This window comes from Prosopis cineraria, unplaced genomic scaffold, assembly GCF_029017545.1.
Source record: "Prosopis cineraria cultivar Desert tree isolate PC_DT_omini unplaced genomic scaffold, ASM2901754v1 PC15, whole genome shotgun sequence".
Lineage (NCBI taxonomy): Eukaryota > Viridiplantae > Streptophyta > Magnoliopsida > Fabales > Fabaceae > Prosopis > Prosopis cineraria.
The window spans coordinates 1,449,791-1,467,245 of NW_026555346.1; the positions used below are offsets into that span (position 1 = coordinate 1,449,791).

Below are 17,455 nucleotides of genomic sequence, written 5' to 3' on the forward strand. Positions count from 1 at the left end.
TAATTTTCAAATTCAGGTTCTTTTTTGTTCCCTTCTTTCTAATTGCCGAATCAAAATAAAAATATTTAATATCTCCATCATACACTGGAGGCCTGGAGGGTCGTCAACTTGCTTGGCGCCAATCGTTATTATATAATGGCGCGTATATTTTGGTTACATAATTTGTCCAAGACGCTAAACCACATTCCGAAGATATTTATAGGACGAAGAAGGCGTGGAAACAACAAGCAAGCAGACAACGTGAAAGGACAAGAGTTAGTTATTTCGAGTTTTCGTGTGTCTCTGGATTTAGAAACAGGCCGAGGTGGTAACGGCAGTGGGGCTCCTGGTTTTACTGCTTTTATATATCTCTTCTTCTGACGGGATTCATTACCGTTCTTACTGGTTTCTTCATTTAATTATTCGTTCAATGTCGCAGTGCGCATCGTAGCTTGAGAAATTCCTCGAATCCTGGCTATTCGCTTTCCCTTCGTCTCAACCAGAACCTACCTTCACAAATAACTGTCCTTTCCTTTCAGACAATAAAAGGGAGATAAGGAATAATTTTTTAAAGGTACTTTTTTGTTTTTTTCGCTCTCTCCCTCGAGTTGTTCGGTATGTGAGGAATTGCGCGAATATATAGAGGCATTATTGGTGAGCCTGGACGTATGATAAGGCAGGGAAGGAGTAGCAAGGAGAAGATGGGAAAGATTTCAAGGATTGGCAGTTACGCAATCGCTTCTTCAATAACGGAAAACCAACGACAACCTTGTATTACCTGCACAACCTTTAATATTCTCGCTCCCATATACAAGCGCCTCGACCATGAGGTTATTTAATTTCTTCCTCCTCCTTTTGGTTTATTGCAATGCCCATTTTCCCTTTACTAAGTTGACGAATTCTTCAAACGGATTGTCACAATTTTTATGATTTTGTTTTCTTTCTGGTTTGGTGGGGAAAGCAGGACCAGAGTTGCCGCGAGAGCGATAACAGAGTGGACTGGTTGACCAGGAACCATAGGATATTGGATTGGTTGCTGTGCGAGAGATCTTCCCTTATATGTCTTCAGGTTTTGCAAGTTCTTCTTTGAATGTGCTGAATCTTGTCGAATTTTTCGTTGGGTTTATGGTAATGAATTTGATTCTGTTGGCCTGGCGCAGGAGTTTTGGGTTGGAAACCAGGAGCTTGTGAATTTGTACGAGAAGAGACTCGGTGATGCTGGTTATATTAGTTTCAATCTTGGACGGACTAACAACCGCGGTGATGGTTAGCATTTTGTCCCTTAATTTCAAACTACCGTTTAGGATTATCAGTTCTGTCAGTGTGTTTTTTAAACATAATATTTAACCTGGATTTCGTTCTATAAACAAACAAGACTATAATAACAATATAACATATCTGAAAATTTTATAATCGATCATCACGGCAAATGAGTGACTTTGCTTCCATGGGATATTGATGTGCCAATCCTGTCAGCGCCTGTAGTCGATCCTTAAACTTAAGATTTTTAATTTTCTGCCTGTTGAACGGATTCGGTATACACATCATTAAAGTCGTTTAGATTGAGTGACTTCGTGATGTTCCTTTTTCGTATCCTACTATCCTTGTGAATGCAAGTCTATTAAATTGCTAAATATGGGACAGGCTTTCATGATGTTATTTGCAATATGCATAGTGGATTTTCATTTCCCAACTGCTGGAAGAAGTTTACTGTGCGGTGCTTATTTGATGTTTCCTTTGGAATCTGCAGGTCTTTTGATGTCGGTTCAAAAAGAATACTTTACTGTCATTGATTACAAGGAGTTGCTTTTCAATGATTGTGGCGATCGTGTAGCTCAGTTGTTACATGTTAAATTAGCTCTTCCAATTTCACAATGCAGTAACAATGATATTGGGCAAGAAATTCTATTTGTGAACACACACTTGCTATTTCCTCATGATTCAAGTCTGTGCCTAGTTCGATTACGTCAGGTATTTCAGCAGTATGCTTATTAGTATGTTTGGCAGCTCACTTGGAAAAATATTAAAAAATCTCAGTTTTGTGCAGGTCTACAAGATACTTCAATACGTGGAATCTTATCAGAGAGAGCGCCAACTTATGCCCATGCCGATCATTTTATGCGGGTAAATTTCCAAATGTAGTGCTCCTCCTCCTATTTCTTGCCTGAGGGATAGTTTAATTTTTGTCCTTTTCTTTTGGGAAAAATGCTTGAATCATTGTTAATGTTTGGGGAAAACATAATTTTTGATCTCTATGGTTTCATTGGATTTTATTTTTAATCCTTGTAGTTTTTTTCCAGTATTTTCAGTCTTTATAGGGACTAAAAATACTTAAAAAAAAACTGAAACTATATGAACTCAAAAAACAAATATCACCTTATATTTCTGAAATTATAGAGATTGAAAGCACTAGAAAAAAAACTATAGAGACTAAAAGCAAAATTCAATGAAACTATAAGGATTGATGAATATGTTTTCTCTTAATGTTTTATGTTCAACTTTTGATTTCTCAGTGACTGGAATGGAAGTAAACGTGGGCATGTTTACAAGTTCCTGAGATCACAAGGCTTCGTATCATCATATGACACTGCTCACCAGTACACTGATGCAGATGCCCACAAGGTGCGCCCCCTAAAATTGCTCTCAGAGTTGTATGTTGGGAAATATATGCTTCTCCTTATTTATGGTTAAAAATCTCTTGTTAAAGCAGTGGGTTAGCCACCGAAACCACCTTGGCAATATTTGTGCTGTTGATTTTATATGGCTACTAAATCCTGATAAATATCGCAAACTTCTGAAAGCAAGTTGGAGTGAAGCAGTATTTGGCATGTTGAAGGTAATCAAAAGCCTTCAGACCTGCTCTCAGTTTCTTAATCATTTTTTTCCCACCATCCTTGCTAGCACCTTCAACATGTATATCTTTAGACAAAGGTCGGTCATATAGACACATCATTATCTGCCATTGAGAAACCTTTATTCACAACATCGACTTATGTTAATCTGACCATTGTTACCTTTAATATTTCATCATGAAATGGAATCTCCAAGTAATCATATCGCAACAATTATACAAGTAAGTTGTTGAATGAACCTAGCAACATTAATTGGAGTAAAATGTCATATCATCTAGTTCTAAACTAGTCTATATTATCAATTTTAGTGATTGTAGGACAGTATTATGTGGCTGATTACAAATTTATATTTTCAGTATCTGTTGCTGAAGACTGCTCTGGCAGAGACTCGGGCGTTTGCCTTTTTAAAGGCTGATAAAGAAGATAGTATCACCTATTCTAGTTTTTGTGAAGCACTTCGGCAGGTATGATATAGTATGAACTAAAAGACAGGGTTTTTCTTCAAGTTCAGATAATGTGTGTGTGTGTGTGTGTGTGTTCGAGAGAGAGAGGCCAGCCGGTGCGTGTCTGAGAAGCCCTTTGTTGGATAAATTTTTTCTTCATTCTCTGCAGCTTAATTTATTTGGTCATTGCCATGGGCTGAGTGATGAAGAGACAACGGACTTGTGGTCCCAAGCAGATATAGATGGAAACGGTGTTCTGGATTATAAAGAATTTCTGGTAAGGCAGTTCCCTGAATATCAACCCTCAGCATAAAGTATTTGGAGTATTTTTTTCTGCACCAAAGCACAATAGTATTCAGATTTAAATAACCACTATTTTTTTCATTGTTGCATGTTTACTATGTCTCGCTTGTGTTCTATCATATGTGAAACCACTATTTCAATTCTCCAGAACTAGGTGTGAGTGGTTGAACATGTTAGTGCTACATAAACAATTTATCTGCATGGTCATGACAGCCCTTTCTCTCCTGTGGTCATGACAACCACAGTGGCTGTAGCACTTTTTAACTGGTGTCATTTTCTTTGTAGTCTGAATCTTTGTCTGAGATTTCATGGTTGTTATGTTATGGGGTTGTAGGAGCAACTCTGGAAGCCAGAGTCAGATGAGGGGAACGAATACAGGAATGAAGAGCACAAGGATGTCTCCGATGGCCAAAGGGAGCAAACCGTTGGTTTCAGTGTAAAAAATGCAGTACTATTTCCTCCCGAGGTGGAGAAAGGTAGATGGCCAGAAGATTACAGCCTTTCGGACCATGCTCGGCTCACAGTAGTTTTTTCGCCTATAAGAATGCCGTGTTCACAGATGACATCCTGACAAATGCTAGCTAGAGCCACTCCAAATTTAGTTCAAGACATTTGGCATTGGGAATAAGACAAGAACACATTGAAAGTGAATGAGTGACACAGGTGGGAGGAGCATAGAAGCCATGGCACACTCTTGATAAGGTGACAGCAACGGAAAACTCAAGGATAAAATTTACTCTTAAATACCTCACTGACTTTGAAGATGATTGAAGTGGCCAGATTCATCAGCCATCACCCAGTTTGTTTTCCCCCTTCACCGCTTTTTCACACACTTAATCCTTCGCTGACTGAAAGAATAGAAAGAAAACAAAGAGGAATGATTTGTATAGTTGTTGCATAGGTCTTAAACATCAACTAGTTCGTAGCTTTGATTCGAGATTTCAGTTAGGCTAAAAGCTACTTGTAACGGATTTTGATATGAAATGAGACAGTGAATAGAACAAAGCACAATGTGCTTCTTCATAGGTTCTCTTTAATTATGTGTCGCAGGCTTGCAGTACTCTAAGACACTTAAAAAGAAGTAACAGATAGGACAAACAGAATATCGGGGCAATATTTGATGTAAGAACCAAGGATAATTACTCGCTAGCTTGGAGTAGAGGAGTTAACGAAGTCGGATTGGATTTGTGAGGAAAAAAATCGGATTGCATTGCGTGCTTTTGGCGGGCCATTATAATTCATAATTTAGCCACGAACACTGAGAGCTGTGACTGACGACAGTTTCGTGGCTTTAGTTTCCAATTTTAAGATAAGCAAATTTCTGTGACCCGATCAGCATATCTATAAAAATAAATACAATAAAATAACACTAACAACTGGCTGCTTCTTTCCGTTGTATGCAGGCTGCCTTGCGTACGTTACTTCACATAAATATGCAACCCTAAATGTCCCCCTATAATTTATATATAAGTGATTTGGACAAGTGGCATTCACTCCAACAGGTTTTGAAACAATACATGTTTTTGGTCAGATTCAACAATAATTCATATCAATGTATTTTCCATGCATGCCTTTAAGGTGCCTCTCGCGTCACTGGTCATTCTTTCATGTCATATAAATATTTCGGAGTTTTCTTTCTTTCTACGTTCAATCACTTGGATCCAACACCGCACCGCATAAATTCTGACATGAAAGACGACGTCTCTGTCTATATAATAATGGGTACGAATAGGAACTGGAAGCTAAAAGGATCGAAGAACTAGATCCAATACCGCACCGCATAAATGACAAGAATAAAAATTACGATTTAACTCTCAATTGCTTCTGAGGTAGAAATTCACCTTTACAGAAGTATAACATTCATACTCTTTATACAAAGATCCTCCTAGGAGAGCACAAAATCCTCACTGGTGGGAAAGAAATCTGGCTACTCTATTCTTCATCATCATCATCATCACTGTCATCGTAATCAGAAGCTGACTCATCACTCCTTGGTTCCATCAGTGCATTCATGTCAAATGATGGTCCCGTTTCCATTTCGTCCATGTCAATAGTGTCATAATCCATTCGTTGCTCAAATTTGTCATCTGAGCAACAAAGCATCCATGCGAGGGAACACTTCACTCCCTTCTTGGCAACCATCTTATGCCTAGGTTTTACAGTTGACTCCAGACCATATGTAAAAAAGGCTGGGAAAGCAACCAAGTCTTCTAAAGGCCTCCCCATCTCCTTTTGAAAGTAATCAAAGCTAAGTTTCATGATGTCAATGTTTAAAGCGAGAAGTTGAGGGCAACCAACAATCATCTTCTTCATTTGTTGCAAGGAAAACCCACAATCCTTGAGTAAAGTAAGATGCTTCAGCATAGGTGAACTACTGAGGCTGATCACCTGTGGCATCTTCTCAACAACTCTACCAAAATCTTGAGAATCCAAATCAAGTAAAGATTTGAGTAAATTGCTTTGATTCTCTAGCCTTGGCTTCAAGTCCATTCCCATGATATCAGGAAACTGTGCAATTACAGAGGGCAGATATGCTCTTCTAATATTGAACTCTTCAAGAGCTTCAACATTTGGCTTCACCTTCTCAGCCAATCCAAAGCCAAGAATATAAGGTCGTTTCTCTATTATTCTTGCAATGGCTAATCTTGGAATTCCCAAGCTTTCCAGGTACTCCACAAAAGGCTTGATTACTCGGCCAACTCGCATTCCCAAAATCTCAGGGTATCGTGTTAGAACCCCTCCAATTTCTCTTCTTCCAACACCAATACCAACCAAATAAGCAACTGATGTGCTCATGGTTCCCTCAAGCTTGAATCCTAGCACTTCTGGATATGTCTCGAGAACCCGGGGAATATCATTGGGCTTGATATCCATCCCCTCAAGATACTTAACCACTGGTTCAAGGTCAACAACAACACTAGCATGAAGAACTTGTGGATATCTCCGCAAGAATTGTGTGAAAGTAGATTTCCTGACTCCCAATTTACCAAGGTAATCAAGCACAGGAATCATATTCTTTTTGACACTGCAGCCAAGAACTAATGGATAATTATTGATGTCTTCAATTGTAAGCCCTAAATTGTGAAGAAAGTCTACTCGTTCCCTCATGACTTCAACTGTCACAGGAAGTTCCAGACCATCAAGCTCATCAGGGACAATACCAATCCCCCGCAAGAAAGCGTAAACCTTCTCACGGTTTGCCATCCTCTCTTTGTTCATTTCTGATAAACTAGGACGACTATATAATGAGGATGAACGCCCTTGTTTCCTGTTCAAGCCAATGGAGCCTGGTTTGGATGTAGGTGAAGCCACAGAACTAGACGTCAATGTTCTATTAGCAACAGAACATTTAAATTGCGTAATCAAACCCATTCTTCTCATGCAGTTACAAGGCAACTGTAGAGTTAATGAAGAACTAAACTTAGAATGGCAAAATGCTAGAATGGGCATTTTTGTCTGTGTTAGTAGGAAACTCGGTTTCGTTATGCCATCAGCAAAGCTTCTTGTAATCATATTTTAAGAGATAAATCTCATTGAATCTGCAAAAACAAGTAGGTGTAACCCCAAGTAAAGGCATGGCTCTGTGCATAATTTAAATTAGCAGGAAATTAACATGCATTTCATAAAATGCAGTGAAATGAATGTCAAATCAAGACAACAAACACGCAATTTGACTTCATGTGGAATTACTTTTCTGATGATAGTTAAATCCAAATTGGCTCCCAGCGACCAGCGTGTTATTGTCAGTGAGAAAACGAAAGTGAGGATGCATTGCAACCAACATAATGGACATTCAACAAGCATCATAGGGGGACCTATATTACACTCAGTGAGGGCATCTGCTGCCCCCACTGAAATCTGTGAAATATGCATAGTTGATATAATAACTTTTTAATGCTTTGCCCCAGATACTTTGACACAGCTCAAGCTTAGTCATTTACGAGATCATACGTCACAAATACCTTGAGAATTTTCCAAACTGATGATAATATAAAGAGATCAATAAACAGAATGCCAATGCGCAACAAATCCAACATTGCAAAACAACAAAATCTAAGGCATACAAGTCGCTAGTAATCAAAATGAAGAGGGCAGAAGTATAGTAGCCAATTACACACCATTCAAGCAAGAACTAGGACAAAAAAGAAAAGAAATTAAACTCAATCTGTAAATATTCCCAAATTCAAAAGCGTCAACATTCAAACGATTGCACGACCATATTCAAAGCCGAATTAAACTGAACAAATTAAAATAAAGCAAGAACAACCACGCAGGGAGCAGACGATGTGAGGAACAAATTCAAAGCCAGATCGAAAATATCAATCTCACCGAGTTCTGGGGAAGCCCTAGAGTTCGAACCTTCTTCACTACTTCCCTGTGAACAACCACGCAGGCTGACAGCGGTGGACGGCGTCCAACGGAGTGAAGAACGCCAGTTCGTCGACGAAGGAAAAATGCATCCGCCAACACAAGATTGCGTTTTGTCGGGGTTACAAACTTACAATTACTTTTGAGGATTTTAACCTCGCACTGATTTTTATTTCATCACCTTTATTTTTTAAAGAAAAAATTATGTATAGATATCATAAAACAAATTAATTTATACATAAGTCCCCCAAAGTTTGAAAATCACTGTCAGATCCCTTAGGATTGAGGTGTAATTTAAAATTAAACTCTAAGGACAATAATATCCTTATTAAATATAAATTATTAATTAAAGAATTAATTTATAATTATTTCATCAGTAATTTATAACTATAATTTTAACTTTTTTTATAACTGTAGTTTCATGTATCCAATAGTTAAACAATCATGTGTTACTAATAAAATTTAACATTAATTATTTACAACTATTTCATAGATAATTTATAATTATAACTTTAAATTTTTACAACTGTAACTTTACGTATTTAATAATTAAAACGATCAACTAAATTATTGAATATATGAAGTTACAATTGTAAAAAATTAAAATTATAATTGTAAATTATTGATAAAATAATTGTAAGTTATTTGATTGATGTAATGCATATATATTCAATATGGACATTATTGTTTTGTTATCTCATTTTCAAATTACACACAGACTCCAAAAAATCTAGTTGTAGTTTTTAAATTTCATGAGACTAATTTATAAAAAAATTTGCTCCATAAAATCCGTATATAATTTTTTCTTTTTAAAAATTATTTTTTCAATCCTCTCATTCTTAATTTTTTTAAAATAGATTGGCAGAAAAGTATGATGCGTAACTAATCATATTAAAATTTAAAAAATATCAATGGGATTAGTTTAACTGAAGGATTAATTACTCGTAACATGGTGAATCAGATTCAAATCTTTGTGTTTATATTCAATATTCAATTGTAGCATGTGCAATCAATAAAAAATATTTATAAACAATAAAAATAATTAAAAATAATTTATAAAATTAAAATGCCAAAAAAAATTTTATGTAGAATTAGAAGACCACATTGTATTTTTGTCCTGATTTTAAAATAATCAATATGTATTTTTGTCTTCTTGTAACAAATATATTTTTAAGACTCGTTTTATTATTTTATTCTAATTTCTTTTCATATCCCTACTCCTTTTTGTTAGAATATTTATTTAATTATGGATTAACATTAATTAATAAGCTCAAACAGATTGGTTTTTATAATCTTGTGTGGACCGTGATAGGAGGACCACACAAGTGAGCCCAATAGACAGAGGCCCAACTCACAACCCAGTAGTCGTCAGTTATTCTCTATCTCTTAACTGACTGAGTCAAAAATAATAAGATATATAATTATTTATTATTTAATAAGGTGGTTACCAATTTAATCTATATATAAGTGGATCAGTCGATAACCGCAGAGACACGACTCATTTATTTTACTTTATTATCTCTAAACTCTCTAAAGGCTCTGGAGACTTTATGAGTTGTGTACCTATCTACATTCGAGGTAATCAAGATTTCTCAAGCACTCATAATTCTTCGGGTACGCATGCATCACTTTACTTGTTTATATGAATTGAGATATAAAGATTTAACTCTTTTAAATTTTTCCAACAAATTAAACATGACCTTGGCCACTTGCTATCTTAGGTTAGATAAAATTGATTAATATAATTGTTTTTTAATATAATTGATTGTGCTATACATTACAATTGATTTATAAAGCTAGTTAATAAAATTACTTTTAAGTACAATCAAGAAACAAAATTGAAAATCAGGCAAAATCAGGATTTTGCGAAAACACATTTAAATGCCCTTATCACATGCTAAAATTAATTATAAATTCAAAATTATGATTCAATATCTCATCAATAGCTTTCAAACTCACAAGTTAAGCATCTGATTTTACCATTTTTACATTTATAGTTCACAAAATTATGTTAACTTACTTGTAAATTCAAACTTAGTTAAACCAATATCATTGTTTTTATGCTTTTAACTTATAAAATATTGTCAACTCGCTCTTGAATTTGGATTAGATGTAAATTTAGTTAAACTTTTTAACTTGTTGATCTTTTATTAAGTTGAGCAAGTTAAGTATACAATGTATAAATTTTGGTTAGTAGAAAATGGCAAGATTCAATTCAAAGAGCACTAAAACTCAAGAAGCAAAAACTAATATTAATAAGAAGGATAGCAATAATTATCAAAAATAAGCTAGTTGTCTTGTTTTGAAATTTCTACATTGAGTGTGATAATCTATCAATATAGCTGGATTTAATTTTAATAGTTTAAATTTGAGATATATTTAAATCAAACTGTGATCATATTTTATATTTTAATTATTTAATCATACACTTTTAATTGCTATTTATTTATGGTAGAAAACTTTTTTGAGCTTATGATTTAAGCTTACATCCTCATAATAAGTCTAGTTAAACTCATGAATTTGACAACTTTGATCTCAATACACCTGTTGCATGGTAAAATTAATTACGAACTCAGAATTATTATTTAAAAAAAAAAATCCAAACACCACCAATCCACCATACATGTAAAAGTAAATTATAAACTCAAAAACATAGTTATCCCATGAGCAACTATCACATGCTTTTAAATTCAGCTCTCCTGCAATTCATCTAAAAATCACCTAGACTTTATTTTATAAATTATAATTTTATATTTATAATTAATTTTGGCATGTATGAAGTTATTATAATATTTTTAAAAAAACTATAATTTTGACTTTATAATTAACCTTAAAGCGTCTGAATATGTTTTAAAAAATTATAATTTTCAGTTCATAATTAATTTTAGGAAAAAACCATGCTGTCGGTGCTCATAGTTTTCCTTGGTTTTTGATTAGGTACCTATACTTTTTTTTTTTTTCTTTGTTCACTCCTTTTATCTTTCCCCTACGAGCTTTGTCAGCCCTTATGGATTGAAAAATGATTGAGGGATACACAGGCTAGCGATAAATCCAAAACGTTAAGGAAACATTAAAGACACATGTGATATTTCAAACTCATTCTTTATTCCATTGAGTCTCGACTTCGATCAGTCTACAATATACACTATTTCTCTATCCTAAAACCAAGCGTTTTATTAGATCCCAGAGACCATTTAAGATTGAACCTTCGGATGTAGCAGTATATTAGAACCTAACCTTGGAGTTTTTATACGGAAGGAGTTGTGGTGTCTGGAAGCACCGAAGCAGCAAAGAATTTACAAGGGACAGATAGGCAGTGAGAGAAAAGGCTAAAAAAACAAGTCGAACGAACAAAGTGCATTCATGAGAGACGATTTCGATTTAATTGAAGCTCACCAACATAATTGGACGAATGCACGTTGCATATAATAACTAGTTTGTCGTAGCTTGCCTGCAATGCATCCTTAAACCAGAAAATCAAAGAGACAAAGCTGACCCGTTCAAATTGATGGAGATTGTTGCGCTGCACTTTCTGGTAAACAAAGATCACCCTATCGCACGAAGATTTTTGGCGAGTGGACGAAGATAGATTTAAATCACACGAACACCGCTTTGCAAAATTCCTAATCGCCTCGATCCACAATTGTTTAGACAATTGAAGATTGAAGCCTTCTTTCCTCTGTGAAGCACACTCGCATGGAGATCCCTCTTCCACTTTTTCAATTTTAATGCTGTTATCTCTTCCACTTTCCCTTCAATGTACTTTTTATTTCATAGGGACCATTAGAGCTAACCAATAAAAGTTGAAGGAGTGAATAAAAAATTAAAAAAGTGTAGGTACCCAATCAAAAATCAAGGAAAAATATAAGCACCGACAAACTAGTTTACCCTAAATAGATGATCTGGTGTATATTTTTACAAAATTATAGCTTTAACTTCAAAATTAATTCATTTTAAGTATCCAAACATACAATAAAAATGTTATCAGCAAGCACTACTTATTTGCACGCATAAGTACATGAGAAGGCTTTTAGAACTGTTATTAAAAAAAGGGGTTTTATAACAAAAACTTGCAAACAAATATTTTTTGGAAAAAAGGTCAAATGAATGTATTAATTAAAGAGTATAAAAATAAGGAAAAATGATAATAAATTCCTTTAAAATATATAAATGATAAATTAATTCCTTTAAATGTCATAATTTTTCTGAAATTTTTAGAAATTTTTCTATCATTAATGAATTTATGTAAATTATCATATTTTTCTTGTTAAAAATAAATGATTCACAACTTTTTTTTATAGTCGCAATAATATAATAGCAAATTACAACTTCACATATTTATTTGTTGTTGTATTGTTGTGAATATGAGAAGAAAAGTTGCAAAATTAAGAAAAAAAATTATGGATCATTTATTTTTAACAAGGATAATTTAATAATTTATATAAATTCATTAATGATGGAAAAGTCTCTAGGAGAATTATGACATTTTAAGAAACTAAATTATTATTTATATATTTTAGAAAAATTTTATTATCATTTTTTCTAAAAATAATTCCACAGTTCAAATGAAAATAAAAAAGAACAATTTAAAAAATCAACAGGTCCCATTGCAATGGTTGCTTTTTATCAAAACAAAATTTACACAGACTTGCAAATTTGTTGGCAGATACGATTTTTTTTCTTGCCAAAGCCTGATGGCATCACTTACACCTCTATTGCAAGATCAAGTCCGGTGGACAGGGGCGGGTGTGCAGCTTTGTGTGCGTGTTCTCTCTTTCGTGTGGAGAAAGCTAGGTTGCGTGTGAGTAGAGGGGGGGAGAGAGAGTTATTTCATGCGTTCACATTTGATGTTCATCACCGTGATGAGCATCGAGCACTCATCATTACGTGGCTAAATTAAAAGTTTTGATTTCATTTTAAAATGATCTTAACTGTTCATTTTAAATTAATTTTTAAATATTTTAAATATTATATTTATGAATATAAAAATTATAAAAAATTCTAATATTAAATTAGGACTGTCTATAATATATTTATATAATATGTAAAAATAATAAAAAAATTAATATTAAATCAAATCATCCAGATTATAGTTGAACTCTCCAAAATACATCTGGATAATTAAATTATAAAAATTATAATATTAAATTAGATCTTTTAGATTAAATCTATACTGGCCAGATTGGTAATAAAAAAAGTAATTAAAATTTTTTATATTTTTTATTTTGATAAATGTAATTAAAAATAAAAATTTAAATTTGAATGATTCATATCTCATCAACTATTATGAATATGATGGTTCTTATTCTTGAATGAGTACGGAAGGCAATCCAAATTTAATATCAAGATTTTTTCTAATTTTTATATTCATAAATATAATATTTAAAATATTTAAAAATTAATTTAAAATGAACAATTGAGATCATTTCAGGATAAAATCAAAAGTCTTGATTTAGCCACATAATGATTAGCGCTCGATGCTCACTAAGACGATGAGCATCAAACGCGAACGCGTTATTTCATGGGTTCATCTTCACTATCATGTCTGTCATTATAATTGAATGGTTAGATTTAAAATATTATTTTATATTTATTAAAATAAAAATTTATAAAATAATTTTAATATTTTTTATTTTTAACATGGTATAGATTTAATTTAAGAATCCAATTTAATATTAAAATTTTTATAATTATTATATATTGACTATCAATACATCCTCTGTATAGTTCAAAATTTAGATTTTACTATGAGTTTTTATGATTATAGAATTATAAAAATTTAAACTTTAATCATTCAAATTTAATCTACATCTAATTTAGACAATTCAAATTTTATTTTAAGTCAATGGAGGAAAGTGGGGAGAAAAGTTGGGGAGAGAGGCAAGTCCATTATTGTTGCCTTGCTTGTCCCCTTTTCCGTAATGTGATAAATGAAAAAAGTTAATTTTTTTTTAAAAAAAATGGGCCACCTCTTGATTGAAATGAGCTGGCTCATTTAGTCCCACATTAAAAAATAAATTATTTTTCATAACCCATCATCAAAATAAATAATTCTATTTCAATTCATATTTTCAGTTTTATTTGTAATTTAAGATATTCAATTGTGAATTTAAAAAATGTCATTTGTTAATATATGAAATGTTAGTTATGAATTGATATAAATAGTTTTAATTGTAAATAATGATTTAAGGATCCTTACATATAACTGTCAATTAAGGCAAAATTTGTCAGGCCATCCCTTTCAAACTCAAAAAAAAAAAACCAACCCTTTTAATATTTTTTAAAATTTTAATATAAAAATAAAAGATTAAATATCTAACTAAAATAAATGAATATCTTAGACCCACTCGTCCATCTCTCATTTATTAATTAAGATTTAGCTGATAATGTTAGTCAAGTCTAATTTTTATTGGTATTAATCTTGATGTTTTTATTCATTATTAGATTTAAATGTTCAAGTTTTTTATATTTGTTGTGGGATGAATTGACTTAAATTTATTTTTCTAAACTTAATTTTATATATAATACTTTTTTTTAGAATTATAAATATATATTTTTAGATTTTTAAACTAAGAAAGAGCAAAAAAAAAAAAAAAGAAACTAAAGCCTTGAGGGCCAAAGTTAAGTCTTGCAAAAAAAAGCCATGAGATATAACCGTACTTATCAAGGTTAGTTATTTAGGCCTTAGGCTTTAAAGCAGAATTAGTTTTAAGTGGCAGTTTTATCCACACGTGTTTACAAATATTTATTCACAGCTAAATTTTCATAAATTCATGATTAATATTAAATTTTTTTATAATTAAATTTTTTAAATTTATAAGTGACGATGTATATATTAGTGAAACTATCAATCTATTCAAAATAACCTTTCATACATTCAAAAGTAATATTCTTTAAATTTACACTTAATTAAGGAAGACCATAGTCCTTCTGTAATATTTTAATATTATAGAATAACCTTTTAATAGTTATTTCAATAATTAAAATTATTTTAATTGTAAATGAAGACCGTGATCTTTCTATAATATTTTAATTTAATATTTTGAAGTTAGTAATTATCACTAATATTGATCTCTAATTATCATTTCCATTCTGTTCTATCAGTTAGAACTTGGAGAGAAAGGCTCACCCTTTTAAAATAAATTTCATTTTGCTCGATGAGAAAAAGACTCGTTAATGAATATGGAGAAAACTCATTTGTGAAAAATCTCATTGGTGAAAAAATGCAAATTAATTAATCAAGTCATCCTAGGGAACACTTGAACTTAGGTTGACAGCAATAAAAAAAAAAAAAAAAAGCGAGTCTTCAACAGCGTCAGCAAAGGAATCGTGGGAATGTCAGCGAGTTATTGCCTTGTCATATAACTCATAACACTCATTATCCAAAATTCCAAATATCCGATCACGTATATATTCTGGATTTTCTTTTAAAGGAATCCCACTGTGGTTCGTCAGGAGAAGGCAAAAGGAAAGCTCGAAAAGGCTGGATCTGGCAAAACCGACCACATGCCAAACAGCGGGAATCATTTTCTGGGTTCGGTTGCTTTCTGTTGTTAGGGTTAGAAGAGGAAAAGAAGACACACTTGAAGGAAAATTACCTTGTCAGGTCTACAGTCGTTCTGTGATCTTCAAAGCCACATATTTGATTTCAAGCATATTTAAAAGAAAAATCATTTCCACTGTATTTCGTAAATTGTAAAATATTTTTTAAAATGGATTCAAATTTTTTGCGAAGGTGATTCTTTTTTAAACTCCAGTTCCCATTCTAAATTTAATGGGTCCAGGAGTATTTAAATTTGAATATTGATTTTAGAAATTCAGTAAACATTTTTTGGCCAAAAATTTAAGTGAACATGTCGGTACCTGGTGGAATCAAGTCATGCGCTGATATTCACACAGTGATTTCCTCAGAATTTGAGGTTTATTGGTGGACACGACCTTGTTTCTGATCTTCATTGTCCAATTGACAGTAATGGCTATCTCAACGCTGAAACTCAGACTGTCCGGTGCGAGCCTGTTCAGACTTCCATCTGTTATAGTCCTATGGGAATAACTTACGATATTGCAGTAGTTTGTAGCAAATCACTAATCCTTTCTCTGTATTCTGATCCCTTGGTTAAGTTTTAAATGTCAGTGTCTCTACAACTCGAAATCTTTTCCTTGTTTATTTTCTATGACTGTTTGATTGTCAAGTTTAATTGAAGGAAAATCTCATAAAATATTTTCTACATTCACAGAACTGAATCGATTACGTCACTTTTCGATTTTGGTTTAAATTGTTTGAATTTACATTGATTGATCATATCAATATTGATGAACATATACATACATAAATGCATATATATATATATATATATTCTACGTGATAATGTGCTATTCTTAATTCTCGAGCACGCACCTTATACCTTTTGTATATATATTCGAATTTGAATTAATGTCAGGTTATCAAAGCTGCGCCTATTTGCGGGAGGTAATAAATTTTCGTTCTGTTTTGCATTTCATGGGAATAGATCCTTTTAAATTGAGAATCCGTAAGTTTCATGAAATTTATTTTTAATATAAAATTAAAACGAACTTCTGGATTAATTTCACGTCAATCCCTATCGTCTCATTGTTCAGCCCTCCACCAGTCCCTACCGTCCGCGATGGGCCATGCTCCTTCAAGCATTGTTAGATGTGGAAGCCGTGGAGATACAGGATTTATGCGAGAGAGGATTTAAACAATTTTTTACAAGTTTATTTTACAATTCAAATTAATGTGCACAATTTAAATCAAATATACATTTTTTTACACACATAAAAATTTAGGCTTTCATCACCTACATAAATAACGGAGGAAATATATTTTTTGTTAATGTCTGAATGTTCTGATTGAAACATGCGAATTTATACACACACATGTACTTTTTCCGTTTATTTTAATTGAATCTTATCTTTTAATAAAAATCACCTATCTTTTAATTAATTTTATTTTTTTATATTTATCTCTATTAAATACCTTATAATAAATATAATATCATTATTAATAAGAACCTTAAAAAAAAAGTAAAAATTACACTTTAACAAATAAAAAATATCTTACGTTATTAAACATTCAACACCCAAAAAATAATAATAATAATAATAAAAAAGATAGTGAGAATGAAAAGAGAGAAAGAGGAGAGAGGTTGGTTACTTCATGGCGCCTTCCCTTTTCCCACCAGTATTCCACTGATTACCGTTTCCTTACTCCCCACGGAAGTGAGAAGGCTGGGTCATGCTTTGCACGACACGCGGCACTAAATAATTGGCTGAACAGCTCACTCACCCTATGGCCTGTCGCCTGACCGACCTTCCTATTCTGCCCCTGCAGCCTCCGGGCCGGCACGGCACATCAGCAATAGAGTTCCAAGTGGGACTGGCAATGTCGTTATTTTGGGAGATGAAGGAGGTCCAAATCGGAATATTGTACGCTGTTCCCACGAGCGATATAATAAACGCGGTTTCCCTCATGCGTCAGATTGTATGGGA

The 17,455-nt window shown here is 32.8% G+C and overlaps 2 protein-coding genes across 6 annotated transcripts; one reads left to right on the forward strand and one right to left on the reverse strand.

The window, feature by feature from the left end:
• LOC129294388 (uncharacterized calcium-binding protein At1g02270) lies at positions 1 to 4,614 on the forward strand. 5 transcript variants are annotated; one of them, XM_054932720.1, is made up of 11 exons: positions 8 to 553; positions 623 to 809; positions 944 to 1,048; positions 1,140 to 1,245; positions 1,730 to 1,950; positions 2,027 to 2,103; positions 2,493 to 2,601; positions 2,690 to 2,815; positions 3,188 to 3,295; positions 3,444 to 3,551; positions 3,912 to 4,614. In XM_054932720.1, the coding sequence occupies exons 2-11, from the start codon at positions 648 to 650 to the stop codon at positions 4,146 to 4,148; spliced, it is 1,359 nt and encodes a 452-aa protein (XP_054788695.1). In that variant the 5' UTR covers positions 8 to 553; positions 623 to 647; the 3' UTR covers positions 4,149 to 4,614. The 5 variants fall into 5 exon arrangements, with proteins under 5 accessions (XP_054788697.1, XP_054788695.1, XP_054788694.1 ...); XM_054932719.1 differs by having other exon boundaries at positions 8 to 304; positions 419 to 809; XM_054932721.1 differs by having other exon boundaries at positions 10 to 553; positions 660 to 809.
• A 748-nt stretch (positions 4,615 to 5,362) lies between these two features.
• Positions 5,363 to 8,085, reverse strand: LOC129294387 (transcription termination factor MTERF4, chloroplastic-like). Its single transcript, XM_054932717.1, has 2 exons — positions 7,907 to 8,085; positions 5,363 to 7,116 (listed from the first exon to the last, which is right to left on the reverse strand). The coding sequence occupies exon 2, from the start codon at positions 7,088 to 7,090 to the stop codon at positions 5,510 to 5,512; it is 1,581 nt and encodes a 526-aa protein (XP_054788692.1). The 5' UTR covers positions 7,091 to 7,116; positions 7,907 to 8,085; the 3' UTR covers positions 5,363 to 5,509.
• Positions 8,086 to 17,455: the final 9,370 nt, after the last annotated feature.